General features: G+C 39.3%; 2 protein-coding genes across 3 annotated transcripts in view; one reads left to right on the top strand and one right to left on the bottom strand.

The window, feature by feature from the left end:
• The window catches only part of LOC129726548 (guanine nucleotide-binding protein subunit gamma-e), a 106,917-nt gene that overhangs the window by 8,461 nt on the left and 76,041 nt on the right, over positions 1-22,415 (top strand). For both annotated transcript variants that reach the window (XM_055683393.1, XM_055683392.1), the window contains exon 2: positions 16,358-16,475. In XM_055683393.1, coding sequence (XP_055539368.1) covers positions 16,363-16,475 — 113 coding nt within the window. In that variant the 5' untranslated portion in view covers positions 16,358-16,362. The remainder of the gene's footprint in view (positions 1-16,357; positions 16,476-22,415) is intronic.
• Positions 7,510-11,756, bottom strand: LOC129728486 (uncharacterized). Its single transcript, XM_055686932.1, has 4 exons — positions 11,474-11,756; positions 11,000-11,414; positions 10,370-10,914; positions 7,510-7,583 (listed from the first exon to the last, which is right to left on the bottom strand). The coding sequence occupies exons 1-4, from the start codon at positions 11,754-11,756 to the stop codon at positions 7,510-7,512; spliced, it is 1,317 nt and encodes a 438-aa protein (XP_055542907.1).

Raw genomic sequence — 22,415 nt, 5'->3', positions numbered from 1 at the left:
CCTCTCCATTTGGGAGCCTCCAGGTGTGCTTACGTATATTCCGGCGTGCAAAATAAGTGCTACAGATAGCCATACCTCTGGCTCCAGCGAAATTGACAAGCCTCAGGCCGTTGTCGTTCGTAGTAGAGTGGAGGCTTTCTCTACCAATCACGGGGCGGAAGAAGTTCTCTTGCCTGACCTGCGCATTTGCATCCTCGATGACGATCTTGATGTCGTGTCTTGGCTACTCATTGTACGTGTTTTTTTTTCAGGAGCTCATAGAACTCCTCCTCCTTTTTATCGGGTTTATCGTTTGTCGGTGCGTACACATTTATCAGGCCGTAGTTGAAAAATTTGCCTCAATTCTTAACATGCATATACTCCATCTAATGCTACGCTTCATCTGTTTTCCTATGAGCACGAACCGACTCCCCTTTCTGCTTTCACTCCGCCACTTTAGTAGTACTTAAATGAAGTGCCCACAATAGGATACACTGCCCGGAATTCGCGTTCTCCCGTTTTCGGCCACCTATCCTCCTGTATGACAGCAACCTCCACATATACCTTTTGCAGCTCTCTAGCCAGGATACCTGATAATCGTTGTCTTTTTTCGTTTGCCTAGGTCCATGTCGATTATTCCGTTCCGTATTTATATCTGGATTGTTTGTAGTATTTAACCTTCGGTATGCTGCCTTACTAGGGGTGCGACGGGACTGCCGTCTTAGATATAGTTGGCGAGGTACCGCGTTTCGTAATTCAGCTGCCCGCTCTGGGTCAGACGCTGTTGTACGCCGCCCCTAACATGGGGATACAGCCGTGTACGATCCCCCTTCTCAGTCAGCATACGACCACAGTTTCCACCGGGGGTTGGTTACTCCATCTCCGCTGAGGTTACTCGTATCCCGGTCCACACCTCGTGGAGGTTGGGATAGGAGTTGCTGGACAGAGGTGCATAACTACAATGGGGTCTCAAGTGACACGTGCCCAGCCGTTTACCAACCTTCATTAGAAACACTTTTGCATTATTGTCATTTGGCATCTCCCTGTGGATCCGTACGCTTGTGTACGATCTTAGGAGCAATTAGTATTATTATTCTGTTAAGTTGCGATATCCAAACGGAACGAATACCAAACTCACATCGACACCATAACGTTCGAATTTTTAGTAATTGACTTCTGCTTGGTAATCCGCAGCAAACTTCGAAGTTGGAAGATAAGTGTTGTTTGAGATCCTAAAGTAAGAGGCCCCACTGATGTTTGTAGCAGTTTAATCGTTTAAAAAGCTGTAGATCTATAAACAGAAATTTGCAGGATAAATTCGAAACTAATCAAATCTAATTCATTTTCAATATCTTTTAGTTAAACTTTTAAGATTTGTTAAGTTCCACCTACACATTTGCTGTTGTCTTCTCAGAATGCTTAATAAATGTATTGATCCCCTATCAGCGACCACCCTACCCGCACGAGAACCACACATAAAATAGTGCAAGTGTACCAATAATGGCGCATGTAGTTATCACACTCGAAGAAAATAGTCAAAATCATACACATTCTATTAGAATGCCCATACAGCAGTTGATATTAGATTTAATTGTTTTTCAATCGTAAACTATTTTAACGTTAAACATGCATGCTTTTAGAAAAAAATGAGTATTATGTAATAATGCCTGCGTGGTATAGTGGTTCTTATAATGGTGGCATAAATTGTTCAAACTTGGTTTCATAGAAAACTACTGCACGCTATCTATTTTAAGGTATGATTTTCCTCATGGTAAAGGCCCTTAATTAAATAAAGGTGCATTTAGCTAGCAGCAATATTCAGAGATAACAAGAGAAAATAATTATGTGTTGTACACATTTGAATAGTAATTAAATTTAAATCAGTCTCTGTTATGTTTTATTTTTAAAAAATCAACTTCATGTAAAAAAAAAACAAATTATTATTTCTGGTACTTCAGCTTCAGTGCTCTTGGTTACTACAGCTTCCGTGCTTCTGTCGGTTGTGTTCCGCTATCTCTGATTCTCCTTCTCTTTTTCTTCTTTCGTTCAACTTTTTCCTGTTTCTGCTTTCGGAGTTTGATTCTTTCCATTTTACGTTTCCCAACTTTCATCCGCTTCAGCTTTTGGATATCTACCTTCTCTGTCTTGAGTTCTTCGGCTCTGACTTTTGCAAGCTGTTTCTTATCTACTTTAACTTTATTTCTCTTCCTCATGTTGGCAAATTTCCTCAAGCCTTCCTGAAGCTGTCAGAACTGGATACAACTTATTTTGTAGTTCCTATGATTGCAGCTCCTACGTGGAGTCGGTGGTGGATGAAGCAGTTCAGCGAAGCGCCTATTTTGACTTGGAATATTATCTCTGTTCCTTTTTGTCAGCGCTCTAAGCGGTGGAGTGTTACGATCTTTCGAACTAGAGCATTTCTATCTCCTCGGCAAATAACAAAACCTCTCCAGGGTATCAATCCTCTTGAATACTATTTAAAACCTTATTTTCCTGAAGGCGCATGCAAATTTCGAGGGGTTGGAGATATACTTTCCCCATGTATATGGGATTGCATTCGAAAATAGCTGTACATATTCAATCATTTCTAAATTCCACCGGCGAAATAAACCTAGAATAGCAATGTTCGGGAGTTGGTCACAAATAAAATATTTCATTCTAGAGCTTTGTCACGAAAAATATTCATGAAGTGTTGTTGAAAATAAGACTTACGGTTATAATTTAGACAAAAGAGAAACGTGTCTGGTTTTTTCATAAGAAACACCAAGTTGAAAATACGTAAAAGTAGGATATTACTAACAAACTACTTTGTGACAATCGTCAAAAGTTTGTATAAGGCTCTAAGCCCTGCCTTTTCGACGTTTTTTAGCATTCCTTACCATTTACAGAAGATATTCTCCATATGAATCTGAATCTTCTCTTAAAGATCACCAACATTTTTCATGAATATTTTATTATACTGCAAATTTCTTGTGGGACTGCTTTCTATTTTGTTCAATATTTTTGCTTGACTTCTTTGGCATACTGGAAGGTGATGATTTTATGACGGTGCTGTTTTTTTTATCGTATAATGGTTGTCGGCAACTTCAAGTTCAAAACAATATTATTTTAGTATAAATGGATTCAGCAACTTATCTACTTTCAAATTAGTGTTTAAAGTGCTCTGATTGATATCTCTGGTTTCCGTAAACTCAATTTATTCGAGATTTATTCTGTAATTGTGGCATTTTTGAGACAGCTAAAATTTAAACTGCTCTCTAGCTGTACGTACTAATGTAGTTTTCTGATAACTATGTTGCAAATTTTATTTTATTTGCTCAATATTTTTTAACACTTTAGGTTTACGTGTATGGATTTGTTGACCAAAGTGTTTCTATCAATCTAAACTAAGGAAAAACTTTTCTGACCCTCTGTTTGCTTCCTACAATAACTGTAGGTAGGAGACAATATTTGAGTAATTCACCGAGTTTAAGGTTTTCTCCATTGTGAAAACTAAATTTTTCGGCGATTGCCATATATCATGCAGTTTACACGTTTTGGATAATTTAGTAGACAACTAGATCACTATTACAAATCGCGCCTAAGGTTTATAAAATTGCAATCAGCGATGAAATTTGTTTCCGTTAAAAGTTCAGCAAGCAACCATTTATTCTCTCTCGCTACCTTTTTGCATGCTACTCGTACCACAGTCACACCCATAATTAGCACCTTACCACAATTGCCCACATTTCAGCCACCTACGATCCGCTGATAGCTAGCGTTCAGTTCCCCGTTCAGTGTGTGTTTATCAGCATTAGACTCGTCGTTTTTGCATTCTATGTTAGCACAGATGCGTCGTTTTTCCACTCCGCAGCTCGTTTTATGTGTGTGTGTGGTTTTATACAGTAAGTGTGTTTGTAGAACACAATTGCCGCCGCTGTAATCTATTGTATTGCGGATCCACTATAGGCACCTGAAAATGATCGGGAAAATGGAGATGAAACAATTGAATGTCTAACAGACATGCTGCTTCTCGACAAAAACAGACAGGTATCAAGTTTAGCCCGGCCCTCGTGGAGTGAGTGATCGTTTCCCATCGGATTACACTGTCTGCCTGGTGGCCATCAGCTCGATCAGCGGACGACGATGCACGGGTGTGCATCGATCGTACAGTTAAGCCGGCGTTGCTCACCGCTGATAAGTGTGGTTTTCTAACCAAATGCAAGGTTACAGCTGTTTAACGCTACCCGCCTAACGCAAACGGCAAACAGGTGATGCGTGCAGTTTATCAGGCGCCGACTCATGTTAGGTGTCTAATTAGCATATATGGTATATTCCGGTATAAAAATTTGTACCGATTATTTTACCCATTCTCAGTTTGTTACCTGTTCGGTGTTGTCTGGCTGCAGTAGGGGAAGATGCATTCTGAACTCGACATTTCCATGCAATCTTGCGACGTGCCAATTCGACATCGACGTTGAAAAGGAAGTGTGCCGTTTCCTTTTCTATTCAATGCAAAAGCTTTTGAATGTTCTGCTGTGGTAGAATGCACAACGAGAAACATCTGATTGAATGCAACAGTATCGAAATGAAAAATATTTCCAGCACTGATTGTCTAATGAAAAGCGGAGTGTTGAACCGCCAACGGCGTTTTTCTCTCTCTTTTCTTCCCGCTGTTTACTTTTCTGTGCTGAAATTTAGATTAAACCCCTAGTGTGTCACCGGGAACGGAATGTTTCAATTGCCCTGAGGCAACGCAGCTTCACAATTGATTTCTCGTTGAAAATGCTTTCTGGAAGAAGCAACATAGTGAAGAAAATGTATGAAAATATTGTTTTTTTTTTTACGAAAGCGGATATTCTAATTGGATTATTGCTGATTCGTCAGTTTATGGAACTATCATTTTCAAAAGTTTTCTCAGAATCCTTTGTAGCATTTTCTCTCTGGTTGTACAACAGCTGTCCAGATGGGGAATGCATATAACATTACTGGTCCAAATTTTTGTTTGTAAATTAACAGTTTATTCTTAAGACAAAGTGTAGAATTTCTGTTGATAAGAGGATATAAACATTTTATATATTTATTGCACTTTGTTACGATATTCTCAATACTCCTTGAAAGTAAAATTCTTATAAATTAGCCCTAAGTTTTTTACTTGATCAGACCAATTTTAAATTGCACCATTCATCTTAACAACGGTGATTATTGGTGGGTTTGAGAAATAAAACTCTTGGTTCATGAGGAAAAATAACTAATTGTGTGTTTGATGCTTTAGGAGAGATCTTCCATTTCTTCAAGTATGAAGAAAATATGTCTAGACTTTTCCTTTTACGGAAATGCTTGACCTTCAGATTTTTTACATCCTGGTGGTAAATCAGGACGATCAGAAAATATTATTATTCAAGATTGGGCCCAAAATACTTCCTTGAGGTACACCAGCTCTAAAAGGAAATCTAGCAGATTTACCATTTAAGTAGCTAACCTGAGGGATACGGTCAGCCAAGTAATTTTGTATCATTTGTGATGTAAAGAGGAAAACGGAAATTGGACATTTCAGCTTTTGAACCTGTGTGCCAACACTGTCGAATGCATTTTCTTTATCTAGGAGAGCACTTCTAGTGAAATAGCCTTTAAATTTATTAGTTCGAATTATATAAGTTACTCTAAGGAACTGATAAGTAGTCAAATGCCCCTGGTGAAAACTAAACTGCCTATTTGCAAAAATCGGTACGACAGTTGATTTTGGTGATACATAGGGTAGGGAAGCCAGTTATGGCAAGTGCACCGGCTGGGGTTATATCGCATAAGCACAATGGTACTAGCTATGACACTACTCCATTTGAACTTCATAGGCCAAAACTAGCTCACGCCATAACTGGTACATCTTTTAGATACTGCCATAACTAGTACGCTTCTCCTAGTGACGTTTCAATTTCATTCTTTAGAATCAAGTTTACATTTCAGCAGGCCTCGAAGAACAAACAAAAATGATCTCGTTACGCTATAATTAGATATAGTCAGTTGTCATTGTAACAGGGGTGTGCAAAAATGTTGCAACTACAATGGAATTCAATTAATTTCAAAAGAGCTCGTAAATAAAATCGCTTGAATTTGAAAATCCACGAATAAAAAAACGCGTTAATTAAAAAAATCGCGTAACCCGCAGTCCAAAAGCTGGTCAGGGAACCACTAATCTAGTTAACCACCCTGGAACAATAGGAACGATGATAGGAGCGTACATTCAAAATAAATATTCTCATCCTAAGTAATTTTACGAGAAATTTAATCCTTCGACCTTTTTTGACTAATTCTTTTACTCAATTAACACTAAGAGGTTTATCTTCCTTAACCCGGAATATTATAAATCCCGTTTAAAAAATACCACATAAAATCGAAAATCCATGTAAAAATGTAGGAAAAATCTGCGCAAAAACCGCATAGAAACCCCGAGTGTATATACGAATTCTGCTATAAGTAATTTATTCGCGTTTTCTGCGAAAGTATGAAATTAAGTCCACTAAATCTGAACTTGAGCAGTTTCAGTTTTCTGAGCTAGAATACCGGATACACGCTCACACATTTTAAACAAAAATGAGTTTGGTTAGCCTCTTTCACCACGATTAGGCTAGGCTAGTCGTTTTTGTTCAGAGAATCACTAGCGAAACGTGTGTACCTGAGGAGCATGCGAAAAACACCGTGGAAAAATATCTCTCCAAAGAGATAATAAACTGAGGTGAGCTTTCTCACGTGAAAGGGCATTACGCACAATAATTACACAACAGAGCTCACTGCAGTGCTTTCACAGTGAGTCTCTTGAGCATATATCAAAAGAGAGGAGCATTTGGGTAGGAAAGTAGATTGGTGCCATTCTGCATCACATTTTTCAACGAGAAAACTCAAGTTGTCTCTAATGTTTTATATTAGTAGTGCACACGGTATACTTCTGCTTGCTCTCTCCAAGGTGTGTCGCCATTCTTGTTTCACTCTATTAAGGTGTAAGCAAAAAGTGAGTTATTTTTTTTGTGAGCTGCAGCAAGAAGCAGAAAACAAGTGTGGGGCAGAAAAAAAGCTGCATGCAGCGTTTATGCCGGAGAACAAGCGCAAGGTGAATTTCGACTTCGCTCTTTTCACATTTTGAAGAGAATAACAATCCTGGTTACGAGAGGGAGTATTGTCTTTCCCTCTTTGCGGAAATACATCGATGTATCGATACATAAAAAGAAATTTCATTTTTTTTAAATTTTAGTCTAGAAAAAAAATTAAGTATGCAGTTGCTTAGTTTAGTAAGATCTACACAATGGAAACTATACTGGTGCGGAAGATGGTTTGAAGGTGAGCAATTCAACAAAAAACGGGCAACCAATTTAACCGACCATTTTTGATTTGGCTGAAACTTTGGGCACAAGATGCCATTTTGTGCTATTGGTTTATTTTTTTGGAACATGACCATCGATGGTGATCGGCGATAAAACCGGCGATAAACATTCGATCTTTCTCAGCGTGTGAGTCAGCTTCGTCTCTCAGTCAATTATAACAATCATCGTACGATTGCTAGTCCGAGTGAGCCAATTCGGAGATTCGCTGAGATGATTTATCCTTTCTTAGAGATTGAACTTCCAGTAGCTCTACAAACCGATGATAGAATTGAAGTGTCAAAACAAAAGAGCAAAATCGCGAGCTGATAATTATCGGAAGTGAGAAATGATTGCGATCGCTTGGAAAATTATCCTCCTTTCTTTCTGAGTCGCAAGTGTTGACAGCAAAATAGATTTTTCATTGTTTAACAAAATATTGCTTGCTATTGTTATTGTTACCTCAATGTACCTTTTTTCGTCGGTTTTATTTGCATCGAAGAATTGTTCACTGATGTAAGTGGGCCGATATCGGAAAATTATGTTTAAACAAGCAAAAACCTGTACACATTTTTGCAAAAAATGCGCAAATTTAAAAAGATACGAAAAATGTTTTCTGCAAGCTGTGCAAAAAGTAACAAATAATGGCAAATTGAAAAAACAAAATCGCCCACGAACTCAGAAAATCTACACTTACATTTACATCTGTGACGATAAACTCGCGTATGAACAAACGACGATAAACTCGTGATCAGAGTCCAATAGGATTTTCTCATAATAATTATCTTATACCATTTCAACCATCCTTGAACACGACTCATTTTTGGAAAGCTATTGAAAAATGATATTTTGTGAGGGTATTGATGATTACAAATATTTTTGAAACCAAAACGGTTTGTTTGATCGGTATGATGTCTTCGGCAAAGTTGTAGATAACAATTTTGTCTTTCCAAAAAAATACACTTTAAGAAAGTTGTTTATATTTATAAAAGAGTTAAAAGAAAAACTAAAAATTAATTATCTAAAAGAGCTCATATTTTAAAAATCTACTTTTTTAATAAAAACTACAAATGATTAAGATTTTTTGAAAAAAAAAAAACCTTTTTTTTCCAATTTTTTTCTTCGAGGGGTATAATGTTTTTCGGAAGGACAAAATCAAACGAACCGTTTGGCTGTAGAAATATTTTTAATTTCCAATTGAGCTCTGTATGGAGAATTAAAAATATTCCTACAGTCAAAACGGTTTGTTTGGTCGCCATAGTGTTTTCGGAAAAGTTGTAGATAATAATTTCATCCTTCCATGAAAAAATGTACTCTGTGAAGAAAAAAATAATTTTTATTTCAAAAAATCATAACTTTTTTTCCTTGATTGCTCCATGATCGGACCGGTTCCATTGTTCAGGTAATTTTTTGTTAGGGTAAATGTACCAATAGTGGCGCAAATAGTGGCTACTTCTGAGAATTTTTTTTATAATACTTCATTTGTTGTTAATTATTGCTCTTAGAACCTGACTGTAGCAATCAAACAAACGCCGATGGTTGAATTTTAAATCAAAACTAGACTACCACAACATGATCTACTACTACTCTCTCCCACTCTGCGAGAACATTCCAAGCCAGGGGGTACAATCTATATGAAAAATATCGCCAAGGGGTACGCGGACAAAAAAAGGTTGAGAACCACTGTGATAGACAATTTAGTTGTTTTGCTGATAAATAACGCGTTGTGCATTTTTAAAACTAATGAATTTGAAAAAAAAACAACAATTGTTATCATAGCTTTTGTACCTTTAGTGGAGGTACTGTTCCTATAATGGTGGTACCATGTACCTATAGTGGAGGTAGTTTTAAAAACTTGAAATTTCATTAAATGAAATGGATGAAGATTGTACATTTTAAAGTTTGTTGAACAGTTACATATATAGAAAACAAAAAACGATGAGTTTAAAATAAATATGGAAATCAATGTGAATATTTTATTACACAAAAAATGTGACATAAGTCCGTCATTTTCTATATAATCTACTGTCCACTGTCTATAACTCTGCTGAACATTTTATTTAGAATTGTGAATGAAACTAAGAAGAATCTGTGAAATTTTGGTAATATTATAATAGGTTGAGTTTAGATATAATTCAAACTAGAAAATCGAGTTGACTGGATTCATTTTCATTTTCGCTCATTTTCTATGCAATTGAAAATTAACCACATTCAATGAAAATAAGGGATTTATAAACCAGTAACCATGGAGCATTTCAAATGCATCGAATACAAAGTCAATGCATTCAAAAGATAGCTTATATTAAAAGTCAGTTAAAATTATATAACAAAAAAAAATAACCTGAAAAAATTCATCAGACGAGCATTATCTCTGACGTTTTAGCTTCAGTGCCTCGAGTAACTCGATCTTTTGCTTTTTTTCTCGATTATTTTCCATTAGCTTCTTACGTTTTTTCTCCTCTCTCTCCTTTTTTCGTAGTTCAGCTTTTTTCTGTTTCTTTTTTCGAAGTTCTTCTCTTCTATTCTTACGTTGCTCAGCTTCCTCTTGTTCTCGCTCAAGAATTTTTGTTTTTTCTTTCTTCACTTGTTCTTTTTTTATTTTAGCAAGCTCTCTTTCCTCTACTATGGCTTTTTTCCTGGCTGCATCATTTTCTTTTTCTTGTTCAAGTCGTCGGATTTCTTCAAGCCGCTCTGAGGCCGTCAGTACCGGGTGGAATTTTCTTTTATAATTCCTGTGAATGTTGCTCCGGCGAGGAGTTGGCGGAGTTTGAAGCAATTCGGTTATGCTTATTTTACGGCTCGGAATGTTGTGTCCAGTTTTCTCTCTCATGACACTTAGTGGAATACTGTCATCTGATATGAAACTATCGTCACCTACCTCCTCAATAAATGTTGGATTATCCTCAGATATGTAGTCACTTGACACAGTCATCTCTGGAGTCGTACTGCTCAATAACTGCGATAAATTGGCATCAACAACATCTCATATAGCTGCCGGATGATTTCTCCTTCTGCAGATAAGACAGAACCGCTACTAAAGCTGTTAATGCGCTCCCTACCAATGCAATCTATAGTAGCTTTGATTATTGAAGTAGGACTGATAACCACATCTTTAATAATTACATCTTGTCCTTTTTTTTCCTCATTCAATTCAGGATTGACCTCTACTGCATTGAAGGTGGAAAGTTCCTTGTCTGTTTCTTGAGCTACTGGTTTATTAGGGTTTTCGCTAGTTGACTTGGCAAAACATTTGTCGTAATCCACATTTTCAGGACCAAAAGGGAATAATCCGCAAACTCTGAACCCGTTCTTAACACTGGCCGTTTTGATTCCTTTGTTCATAGCCTTTTGCAGTACGTCAGGAAAGTGTTTCAGCAATAGATTTTTACCTCCATTTTCCAGCCGCCACTCCGATACGGCAGTCTTCCAGGCACTTTTCAATAGTTTAAAAATGGCGACGTCTGCTGGCTGAGTTATTCTCGTAGTGTTTGGATATAAAGCAATCAGCACAATACCCAAATCCAAGCACAGATCGGCCACCTCCGCAGTCGTGTGTGAAGAGTGACCATCCACGAAATACAGCATTGGGAACTGCACTTTTTTCCTTTGAAGATGAGGGTAGAAAACGTTCCTGATGTATAGCATAAAGTTGGCGGTATCCATCCACCCCTTTGCACTTTTGCCAATACCATACTTGCCAATACTCTCCGGGGAACTTCTGCAATACTTCCACAGATAGGCGCTGCATAGGGAGAACAAATCCTGGAGGTACAACTGATCCGTCTGCTCCGAAGGTAAACATTACTGTTATGTTTTTGTGCCCGTCTGCATGCTCGCATTCATACACATTCTTATTGCCACGGCTATCTAGCACGGCTTTCGTTTGTGGGTGTAGGTAGAATGACGTTTCATCGCCGTTGTATATGCGGGTTGCATCCGATGCGGCTGACATAAGGTTGTTTTCCTCGAGATATGATGTTACGTTCGTGAACCATCCGTGAATGTCTGCCTCTTTTACTTTAGAACTTGCGGAAGACACAGTTTCTGGCGTGCGAAAAGTGATTTCACGATGCCGGCGAAGGAATCCTTCCAGCCATTTTCGACCTATAATCGATAAGATGTTAACAATTTTTTGACTGATTTTTATTATAATGAATACAAACCTGGGGCATTGTTCGTGAACGGATTGGGTCGAGAATTCGTTCCGAAGAATGTCTTCACTTTATGCAGAAGTAATTCCTTAACTACCGGAAATCCTTTCTTCTCCATCGTTCTCAAATATTGCACGAGTTTCTGTTCTTCGTCTCCTGTTAGAACAGTAGGTGGCCCTTTCCGGGCTTTTCTGGTCCACTTGCCACTAAGTCGGTAACGAACGGTAGACTGAGAGATGCCATAAGCTTTGCATGCTGCGTACAGTGATTTTTTCTTAAAGAGGACCAACTCCATGCAGCGGGTGATAGCTCTTTCATCGTGTTTATGTGTTTTTTTCGCTGCAGAATCCATTCTGTAATGAGTTATGAAGCTAAAACGTTTTTTTGGTACAAGAATTCTAGAGTTTTTACCTATATGTGGACGCCTTCGTCAACGCGTAGAGGCGGGTAAGCGAGTGGTATCTCTAAAAAAACGGCCAATAGGATCGTCGCTGATCGTTTTGCGTTCGGAGTGTAACACGGCACAAAGCGGAGGACGAAGCAAGCAAAAGATGCGACAATCGCACACACGGCGAGGCGCGAATGGACACATTGGTGAGCTGAGGTCCAATGCGCACTTCTGGCGGACCCAAGCAAATTGTTTTAAATTAATGAAACATCACTGAGTTCATTGACTTTTTTTCCACTTTGAAACACTTCTTTAATCTTTTGTAACTGAGGATGTACACTCGAAAACGGTTGAAAACAGAATGAAAACTAACTTGCGCAAATGTGCCGAATTTATATCGGTTTAATAGCGTCGCAGAAAGTTCTCGGCTCTTTTTTCACCTTCTTCCATGCGGTTGAATGAACTTGGTGGAATAGACTGCTGAATGGCCTTTGTTCCAGTGCAAGTTTCAATGAAATGTCCTTTGAAATGTTGTTTTTGTTCGTATCTCAGAAGTAGTGAATAGGAAGGGCATTGTCCTGCAGCGATGATATAACGATATAGCTCGAAACCTGTTCGCTGCGCAAACACTGTATATGCGCTAAATATTCAAAAATCTGAACTGTAAACGATTTGTTTTCGTGTGACACTTGTAAACAAAACGGGGTTAAATCAAACAAAAACGATTTAAGTGCTAATGAATCTTTAAATTGATGAGTTTTCTACACAATAAGTACTAAAAATTATATGAGACTTTGTTTTAACTTAATAAATATCCCTTAAATAAAATCGAATGCAGCTTAAGAAAACACTAAAAATCAAGCGGTATTCAGCTAGTGATTCGGAAAAACGTTTTTTCTCTTTAGTGTTTCACTGTAAAAAGGGAATTTTTCCCTTAAACATTACATAAAACCCATACAAACATGTTGCATTATACTTTTTTGCCAGTCTTACTCAAAATAAAAGAAAAAACTCTCTATATCGCACTACCTCCACTATTGGTACTACCTCCACTAAGGGTACATTTACCCTAGATTTTTAAAAATTAGCTTTTTTAGATAATTTATTATTAATTTTTTTTTCTCCCCAGCTGGTCTCGAGGTACGATGGTAGCCTAACAAGCCAGTTGTCGTTGGTTCGAGTCTCGGCTCAGGAGAGACTGTTAGTGTCAGTAGGATCGTAGCGCTAGCCCCGCAATTGTCCTGTACACTCAACAGTTGGCTGCGAAGTCTGTGTATAGTAATCAGAAGGTCAAGTTCCGAATCGGAATGTAGCACCGAGGCTTTGCTTCTTTGCTTTGCTATTATTAATTTTTCTTTTAACTTATTTTTCAGGAAAAGAGAAACTTTTTTTAGAGTCTAGAGTGTAGTGTTTTTTCAGAAAAAGAGTAACTTTTTTAGAGTGTATTTTTTTTCGGAAAGAAAAAAATATTATCTAGTACCCTGCCGAAGACGTCACACCGATCCCACAAACCGTTTTGGCTCCGAAAATATTTGTAATCATGGATACCTTCCCAAAATAGCATTTTTCAATAGCTTCTCAAAAATCAGTCGTTTACTTAAAGCATAAAAGGGCATCTTTTGCCAATAGAAACGTTTAAACAAAGTGTCAGCCAAATCAAAAATGACTATTCAAAAAAATATATCAAAACTGGGACATTTTTTGTGGAACTGCTCAGGTGTGAAGTCCTTCACTCTTTTTTAATATTCGTACGCAATCAGCTTCGATTTGTTCGCATCAACAAGACGAAAAATAAATTTGCTTCGTAAAGTAATATCAGCATAACGGAGTTCCTCCGTCAAACACATTTCAGAGGGGTTTTTGCCGTCAACTGAGCATCTCGACGACTCACGAGCCATACGTAAGTCGCTATGGACAGCGTGTGAGGGAGATACTTTCTCAATTACAAAGATAGTTCCCACAAGACAGTGTGTGAGGTGTGAAGAGACGTACTATGAACGGGACACAATAGTAGAGGGCGATACGATATTATTTTCAGGGAAAAATTATTATCTTCCCAGTAGTTCAATTGGCTAAAACACCATACCGGAGACATCGGAGATTGCGAGTTCAAGTCTAGTTTGTTGCTTCCATCTGACACGAGAAGAGTTTGACTGTCTTCCATCCAAGCCGCAACAAGATACAACGAGTTATTTTGTTGGGTAGAAGAGAACTTGAAGAGAGAAATTATGTTTGGTTTATTTGTATTACATACAAAATAAAATATGTTTGTGTCTTGTAAAACTGAGGAAATGACATAACCTGGAAAAAAAGGCGGAGCCACTTGTAACATTGGTCTGAAAAAACATGCCTGGGTTATGGTTGAAATCCATCTGAAACAAAAATCAGACAAGTTAAGGAATGACACTACGCCAGTCCGGATATCGTACGCGAGTTAATCATTATGCAATCGCATCTGAATGAAGTGCTACACTCATTTCAGAAAATGTGATCTATTGAACCCGAGCCCTCACAATTGTGTAAAAACCTTAAAAGCAATTGATTCTTTCAAAAATATATTTGATTGCGTCGACTTTTTTTGGAGCAGCAGCGATGTTCGCACTAGTGTTGTTAGCGTTAAAACAGCGTTAAGTTTAAAGAGAGAGATAGAGAGAGAGAGATAGAGTGTGTTTAACTCGACTTCATAGCAGCATTTTGAGCTCCATTCTCATATCTCTGGCATGACCAGAATTTTGATATCCTCCAGCTGCTAAGCTGTATTATGCCACACTCAGCAGCGTAGTAAACTGTTGCGTGGCTGAGAGCTGCATCAGTTAGTTACAGGTATGGCACCTTCCCCAATTACGTAAGGACTTTTTTTTCGAAATTTTCGCATCGACTCTTTAAACCCTATAAAATGAAAGTTGCTGCCAAATCTAACATCAAAATCGGCAACATCAAAATTTTGTTCAGTTGAGTTTATCGAAAATTCAATTTTCAAGACCCAGCCTTTCTCATTCAAACTTTTATTTGTAAAAATAGATTTACATGAACGCTTCAATCCAATAAATGTATATTCACTCTTTAGGCTCTGAAATATTGATGTTGTAATCTATACATATAAAAATGTAGTCCGGTTTGTCAGTCTGTTTGCTCGAAAACTACTGAACCGATGAGTGAGTTCAAGTAGTCTTCGGAATATGTTCCTTTTCATAGCTGGATTTCACATTTTTAAACATAACAGGAAAAGTAATAGTCTGATTGCAAATCAAATCAATAGGGTCTTATGGGGCAACTAGACCTTCCATTTGACACTGATTTTATGGAAATCGGTTCAACCATCTCTGAGAAACATGAGTGAGATTAAGTAGTCTTCAAAACACGTTTCTTGTTATAACTTTTGAACCGCAAGTTCAATTATTATAAAATTCAAAAGTTAAGGGTGTTTCAAGTAGCCCGTTCATTTGAAATCAATTTTGTTCCAATCGGTTGTGTAGTTTTTGAGATAATGATGTTTCATGATTTTTACATTTTGAACCATAACCTCTAAACTAAAAATCCGATTACAATGAAATTTGATAGGGTCTTATGGGACAACGAGACCTTTAATTTGTAATTAATTTAATGAAAATCGGTCCAGCCATCTCTGAGAAAAGTGAGTGAGAATAAAAATTTGCACATACACACACACATACACACATACATACAGAGAATGCTCAGGTCGTCGAGCTGAGTCGAGTGATATATGCCATTCGGCCCTTTGGAGCACTTTTATACTTTCGGTTTTGCAAGTGATTGTTTTACCTTTCTAGGAGAAAAGCAAAATGGTGATATTTTTTTTTTAATTTTATTTATTCAAAAATCAAACAAAAAGTGGGTGGAAGTAATGCAAAAATGAAAAATTATTCAGCAACCTGTAAGTATATCCACTACGATGCTCCATGAATCATTTTTACCAACTCGTGTTCGATGCAATATTTTTTGCATTTTGTTGGTCAGTGTACCTTTATCTTATGTTCCCTCCAATTCACCGCATAATTCAAGAAATGAACCGTTTATGACACTAGCAGCAACAATTCATTGCCGGTCTTATTCCTTGTTATATAGTTCGTGTATTCACCAGTGTTTTTTTGTACCATTTGTTATATGCCAAGCTGCCAAAATCATGAACTTGATAACGTCAACTCTGCGAAGAAAATATCCCTTCGACATTAAAGCGCATGCTTGAAGTTGAATTTGGCAGTTGGATTGTAAAGCCTCGTTTCCAATGAAAATGTTTCCTATTTCGTTTGTTAAAAGCGTACTAAATCAATCAAAATACTCTGACAAACTCGACTGGAAGCATTCGAGTAGAATAATAATTTTCTCTTAGATAGCGCGCGATAATAGATTCAGCCTAACTGTCCAATCAAACGTTGCGTGTAAATTTCCTCTCGCATCAGGCAACTTTTTCCGCACCCCAATCAAGGTGCCTATTTTCCCACCGTTTTTCCCCCGCCGCTTTTGACACTGCGTTGATATACTTGCAGGCGCGATGGATCCCAGTATTCTAGCAACCATGGACCGTGACGCACTGAAGAAGCAAATCGAGAACATGAAGTACCAGGCTTCGATGGAGCGGTGGCCATTGTCCAAGAGCATCGCAGCGTAAGTACCGTTTTTTCTTATCATTATCTTTACATTTGCACGAAGATCGACGGATGATATGATTGATCGATATTTTGGTGATAAAAATAGTACAGTTTTACATGGATTATGTGCACGAGTGGGCTGAAAAACTGAACTGAAGTAATCGGAGGTGATTTTTTTTCTGTCGAAGGTGTGCTCAACCTGTTTGCCTGCAAGGATACAGAGTATACTAACTAACTGGATGTCGATATTTTCGGGGTGTGTATTCACCCTTTGCCGAGCCTGTGTCATAAAGAAAAAAAATGCAGCATCAGGTGAAATTACTGCAAGATAATGTATACTCAGATAGGACAGTCGCTAGCAAGTTTGGAGAAAAGAACAGGAAAATTGTGAATTTGTGATAAAGTGTTACACTGAATATACACGAAGAAAGAAGAAAAACCGCTTTTGTCATTATGCTGCTGCTTCGCACACCCACACTTGCAGCAGTTCATCGTGCAAGGGGTGTTCTTTTTCTCTTTCTGCCCTGCGCAAATAAAACATATGTAGCATAGCCAAGGGGTGGATGACTGTGGTACGTACACTGCCTGGTGGGTGATGACGATGATGGGGGGCAGTGATGATGACGACGGCAACGACAGTGAAAAGGCTGCCGCACACTAAATCGCGAGACAACCGGTGATATCGGTTATACAGCAGGGTAAGGTAGAGAACATTTGGCCTATTTAGTTGTTCTCCAATTTATCAGAGTTTAATCAACGAGCTCTAACTGGTATCAATTGGATTTGTTACATTTTGATGTGGAAAGCACAGGATGAATCAGTGATTATTTCGGTGTACCGTGGTTGCTTTCAGTATGATACTTAAAAGAAATGTGGTCCTGGAAATATTTTGGAAAAATTTACAAAATTCCAGTTATAACTCAACAAACAGGCAAAAAATAAGTTTTTATAAATTCAGTCGAAGCAAAATTGGACACGGGGCCTAGTGTGGTTGGTAACGTCTCCGCCAACCACGCTCGACGCCTGGGTTCGAATCCCACCGCCGACATAGGTGTCGATGGTTGTGAGGTGGCGTGATCCACTCACAACCAACCCAACTGGTCTAGATTCAATCCTAGCCGACACCGGGAGATTTTCTGAGGCGAAAAATCTCTGGGATCACGCCTTCCATCGCATGAGGAAGTAAAGCCGTTGGCGCCGGTCCGTTAATAAACGGGTCGTGAGTTAGGGTCCTGGGTGTGGAGTTGCCTCCCTGGGCGTCGGTGATTGGCCACAACAGTGGCGGAACCAGACCGACGGAAAATAAGCGAGAATAAAAAAAAAAAAAAAAAAAAAAATTGGACACGAAAGTGGGTCGTTTCCCTTAATATCGATTTTCTTTTCCGTGTGTATACGCGGTTATGTCGTAACGGGTTTTGCTACTTATCTCCATTAAGTTGCTGTACTCGGTGCTGTTCGCAAGGGAATCAAGATAAACAGGGGAGAGTAATGCACGATGGATTCTAACTTTCACCATGTAGGGAGATTAAAACCGGCACATCCATAGACGAAGCATAGTTGGATAAAAATAATGAAGGACTCAAAAAATTGATTTGAAGATGATATTTTCTTTGGCTGTTTCCAAGTTGCTCAGTCCCGGACAGGCCGACAAAAAAATTTTATATTTTATACTATTTAAAACTTAATTCCGAGACAAAAGATTTTCATACGGTGTAGTAATACTTTTTTAAAAACATTTTCTATGTTGATGCAAACGATTATTTTCGTGATTTTTTGCCATTATTTGAATTTTAACTTCGTTATATTTTACTTCGTAATTACCATTCATTTGTCGTTGTTTTTAGCTGTATTATTTAGTACTAAAGTACCCACTATCTTAATTACAGGGTTCCGTTTCAGTGTTCATAGGAAATTCGTATAGGTTATTTGGCCGGATTTTACTTTTAAAATTCACGCTTTTCAATTTACTGTATGATTTGACGCGGGACTACGTTTCTTAACACTATACTGAGGTACATTCTGTGGAAACTACGTAAGAATGTAATACTGAAAGTGGTATATTTGAAATGTCAATAGCTTTCATTCAATTTTACGATATATAAATTCCGTAACTCCTTCAATTTGCTATGAGATAGCTAAAATTTATATATTATGATATAATAATTAGCATTTTTATCAAGAAAAATTTCCAAAGTTGAATATCCTCGAAGGTTTAATCATCCTAAATTGATTGATTCCTTGCGATTTGGGCGGATACGGGATACGATAAAACTCAGAAAACAAATCGTTTGAAATGATAAGGTTTATCGGACTAAGAACATTCTCGCCATTTGACTTCTATACATCGCCTCGATTCTGGTAATACCCATATTGAGTAGCACTCGGTCATTTTCAGCTGTTTTCCAGAAACCGGAAGTTGCCATCTTGGATTTGAAAATAACATCTAGAGTTAATCATCCTGATCATTTTAGGTATACCGGAAAAAATGGTCAAAATATCTGTTTCATTTTCATGGGTACCATCATTTCTTACCCCCTAAACCTCCACATGCTAAATTTGGTTCTATTTGCTTGATTAATTCTTGTATTGTGCAGAATTTAGTATTTCATTTGTGTGGAAGCCTTCTCTTTTAGAAGAGGGAAGGGTATCGAACCAACATGGAAATATTTTTTGCTTTCAGAAACCTGCATGAGAAATTTGATTTTATTTACTTGATTAGTTCGCGAAATGTGTATTTGATGACATTTGTATGAAACCCCTTTCTTTCAGAACAGGAAGGGGTCTAGAACTATCCTACTCATTTTTCGTTGCTTTTGAAACCCCCATATCCAGCTTTCCACGAGCGGTAATGGCGGACAGTGCACGCAGCCCATTTTGACGTTTTCTGTAGGTCGAGAAATTTTCAATCGCAGTAACGGAGTAGAAAATATAACAACGTCGTAACGTAGCAAAGCAACTCCAACAAACATTGGGCGTTTTGTTATTTAGAATTCGTCGTGCGCATGCGTGGATCAAAATAAACAAAACTGTTTATTAAAGTTACTATGCTACGTTGCAAAATATTTAGATCCCGAGCTACAGAAAACATCAAAATAAAATGGGCTGTGTTTACTGTCCGCCATTGCCGCTCGTGGAAAGCTGGATTTCACATCGGTTCAGTAGTTTCAAACAGACAGACAGACAGACAGACAGACCGACAGACAGACAGACAGACAGACAGACAGACAGACAGACAGACAGACAGACAGACAGACAGACAGACAGACAGACAGACAGACAGACAGACAGACAGACAGACAGACAGACAGACAGACAGACAGACAGACAGACAGACAGACAGACAGACAGACAGACAGACAGACAGACAGACAGACAGACAGACAGACAGACAGACAGACAGACAGACAGACAGACAGACAGACAGACAGACAGACAGACAGACAGACAGACAGACAGACAGACAGACAGACAGACAGACAGACAGACAGACAGACAGACAGACAGACAGACAGACAGACAGACAGACAGACAGACAGACAGACAGACAGACAGACAGACAGACAGACAGACAGACAGACAGACAGACAGACAGACAGACAGACAGACAGACAGACAGACAGACAGACAGACAGACAGACAGACAGACAGACAGACAGACAGACAGACAGACAGACAGACAGACAGACAGACAGACAGACAGACAGACAGACAGACAGACAGACAGACAGACAGACAGACAGACAGACAGACAGACAGACAGACAGACAGACAGACAGACAGACAGACAGACAGACAGACAGACAGACAGACAGACAGACAGACAGACAGACAGACAGACAGACAGACAGACAGACAGACAGACAGACAGACAGACAGACAGACAGACAGACAGACAGACAGACAGACAGACAGACAGACAGACAGACAGACAGACAGACAGACAGACAGACAGACAGACAGACAGACAGACAGACAGACAGACAGACAGACAGACAGACAGACAGACAGACAGACAGACAGACAGACAGACAGACAGACAGACAGACAGACAGACAGACAGACAGACAGACAGACAGACAGACAGACAGACAGACAGACAGACAGACAGACAGACAGACAGACAGACAGACAGACAGACAGACAGACAGACAGACAGACAGACAGACAGACAGACAGACAGACAGACAGACAGACAGACAGACAGACAGACAGACAGACAGACAGACAGACAGACAGACAGACAGACAGACAGACAGACAGACAGACAGACAGACAGACAGACAGACAGACAGACAGACAGACAGACAGACAGACAGACAGACAGACAGACAGACAGACAGACAGACAGACAGACAGACAGACAGACAGACAGACAGACAGACAGACAGACAGACAGACAGACAGACAGACAGACAGACAGACAGACAGACAGACAGACAGACAGACAGACAGACAGACAGACAGACAGACAGACAGACAGACAGACAGACAGACAGACAGACAGACAGACAGACAGACAGACAGACAGACAGACAGACAGACAGACAGACAGACAGACAGACAGACAGACAGACAGACAGACAGACAGACAGACAGACAGACAGACAGACAGACAGACAGACAGACAGACAGACAGACAGACAGACAGACAGACAGACAGACAGACAGACAGACAGACAGACAGACAGACAGACAGACAGACAGACAGACAGACAGACAGACAGACAGACAGACAGACAGACAGACAGACAGACAGACAGACAGACAGACAGACAGACAGACAGACAGACAGACAGACAGACAGACAGACAGACAGACAGACAGACAGACAGACAGACAGACAGACAGACAGACAGACAGACAGACAGACAGACAGACAGACAGACAGACAGACAGACAGACAGACAGACAGACAGACAGACAGACAGACAGACAGACAGACAGACAGACAGACAGACAGACAGACAGACAGACAGACAGACAGACAGACAGACAGACAGACAGACAGACAGACAGACAGACAGACAGACAGACAGACAGACAGACAGACAGACAGACAGACAGACAGACAGACAGACAGACAGACAGACAGACAGACAGACAGACAGACAGACAGACAGACAGACAGACAGACAGACAGACAGACAGACAGACAGACAGACAGACAGACAGACAGACAGACAGACAGACAGACAGACAGACAGACAGACAGACAGACAGACAGACAGACAGACAGACAGACAGACAGACAGACAGACAGACAGACAGACAGACAGACAGACAGACAGACAGACAGACAGACAGACAGACAGACAGACAGACAGACAGACAGACAGACAGACAGACAGACAGACAGACAGACAGACAGACAGACAGACAGACAGACAGACAGACAGACAGACAGACAGACAGACAGACAGACAGACAGACAGACAGACAGACAGACAGACAGACAGACAGACAGACAGACAGACAGACAGACAGACAGACAGACAGACAGACAGACAGACAGACAGACAGACAGACAGACAGACAGACAGACAGACAGACAGACAGACAGACAGACAGACAGACAGACAGACAGACAGACAGACAGACAGACAGATGGAAAGATAGGGGCATCCAATGAATGGCCAAATACAATTCAATATGGGTTTTTGAAACCATAAAATGGCCGAATATTGCCTAATCTGGGTATTTTGATGGCAAAGATGGTGACAGTTTCCGATCAACACCCTAAAGTGACAGGATTTGCGGAAGCGTTATGATACCCTGAGGTCAGAAATCATCTTCAACGCCGTTTTTAAATTCTAGATAGTAGCTTCCGGTTTCTGAAAACCATTCTAAAAGAGACAAACATTACACAATGTGAGTTTTTCACTACCCGGGATGGTGTTCAGAGGCCAGGAATCAACTCCATACTTCATTTTGAAATCCGAATTTGCGACTTCCAGTT

This window comes from Wyeomyia smithii, chromosome 3 (assembly GCF_029784165.1).
Source record: "Wyeomyia smithii strain HCP4-BCI-WySm-NY-G18 chromosome 3, ASM2978416v1, whole genome shotgun sequence".
Classification (NCBI taxonomy): domain Eukaryota; kingdom Metazoa; phylum Arthropoda; class Insecta; order Diptera; family Culicidae; genus Wyeomyia; species Wyeomyia smithii.
Note: the sequence above shows the minus strand (reverse complement) of the source record. Positions and strands in the feature narration are given on the sequence as shown.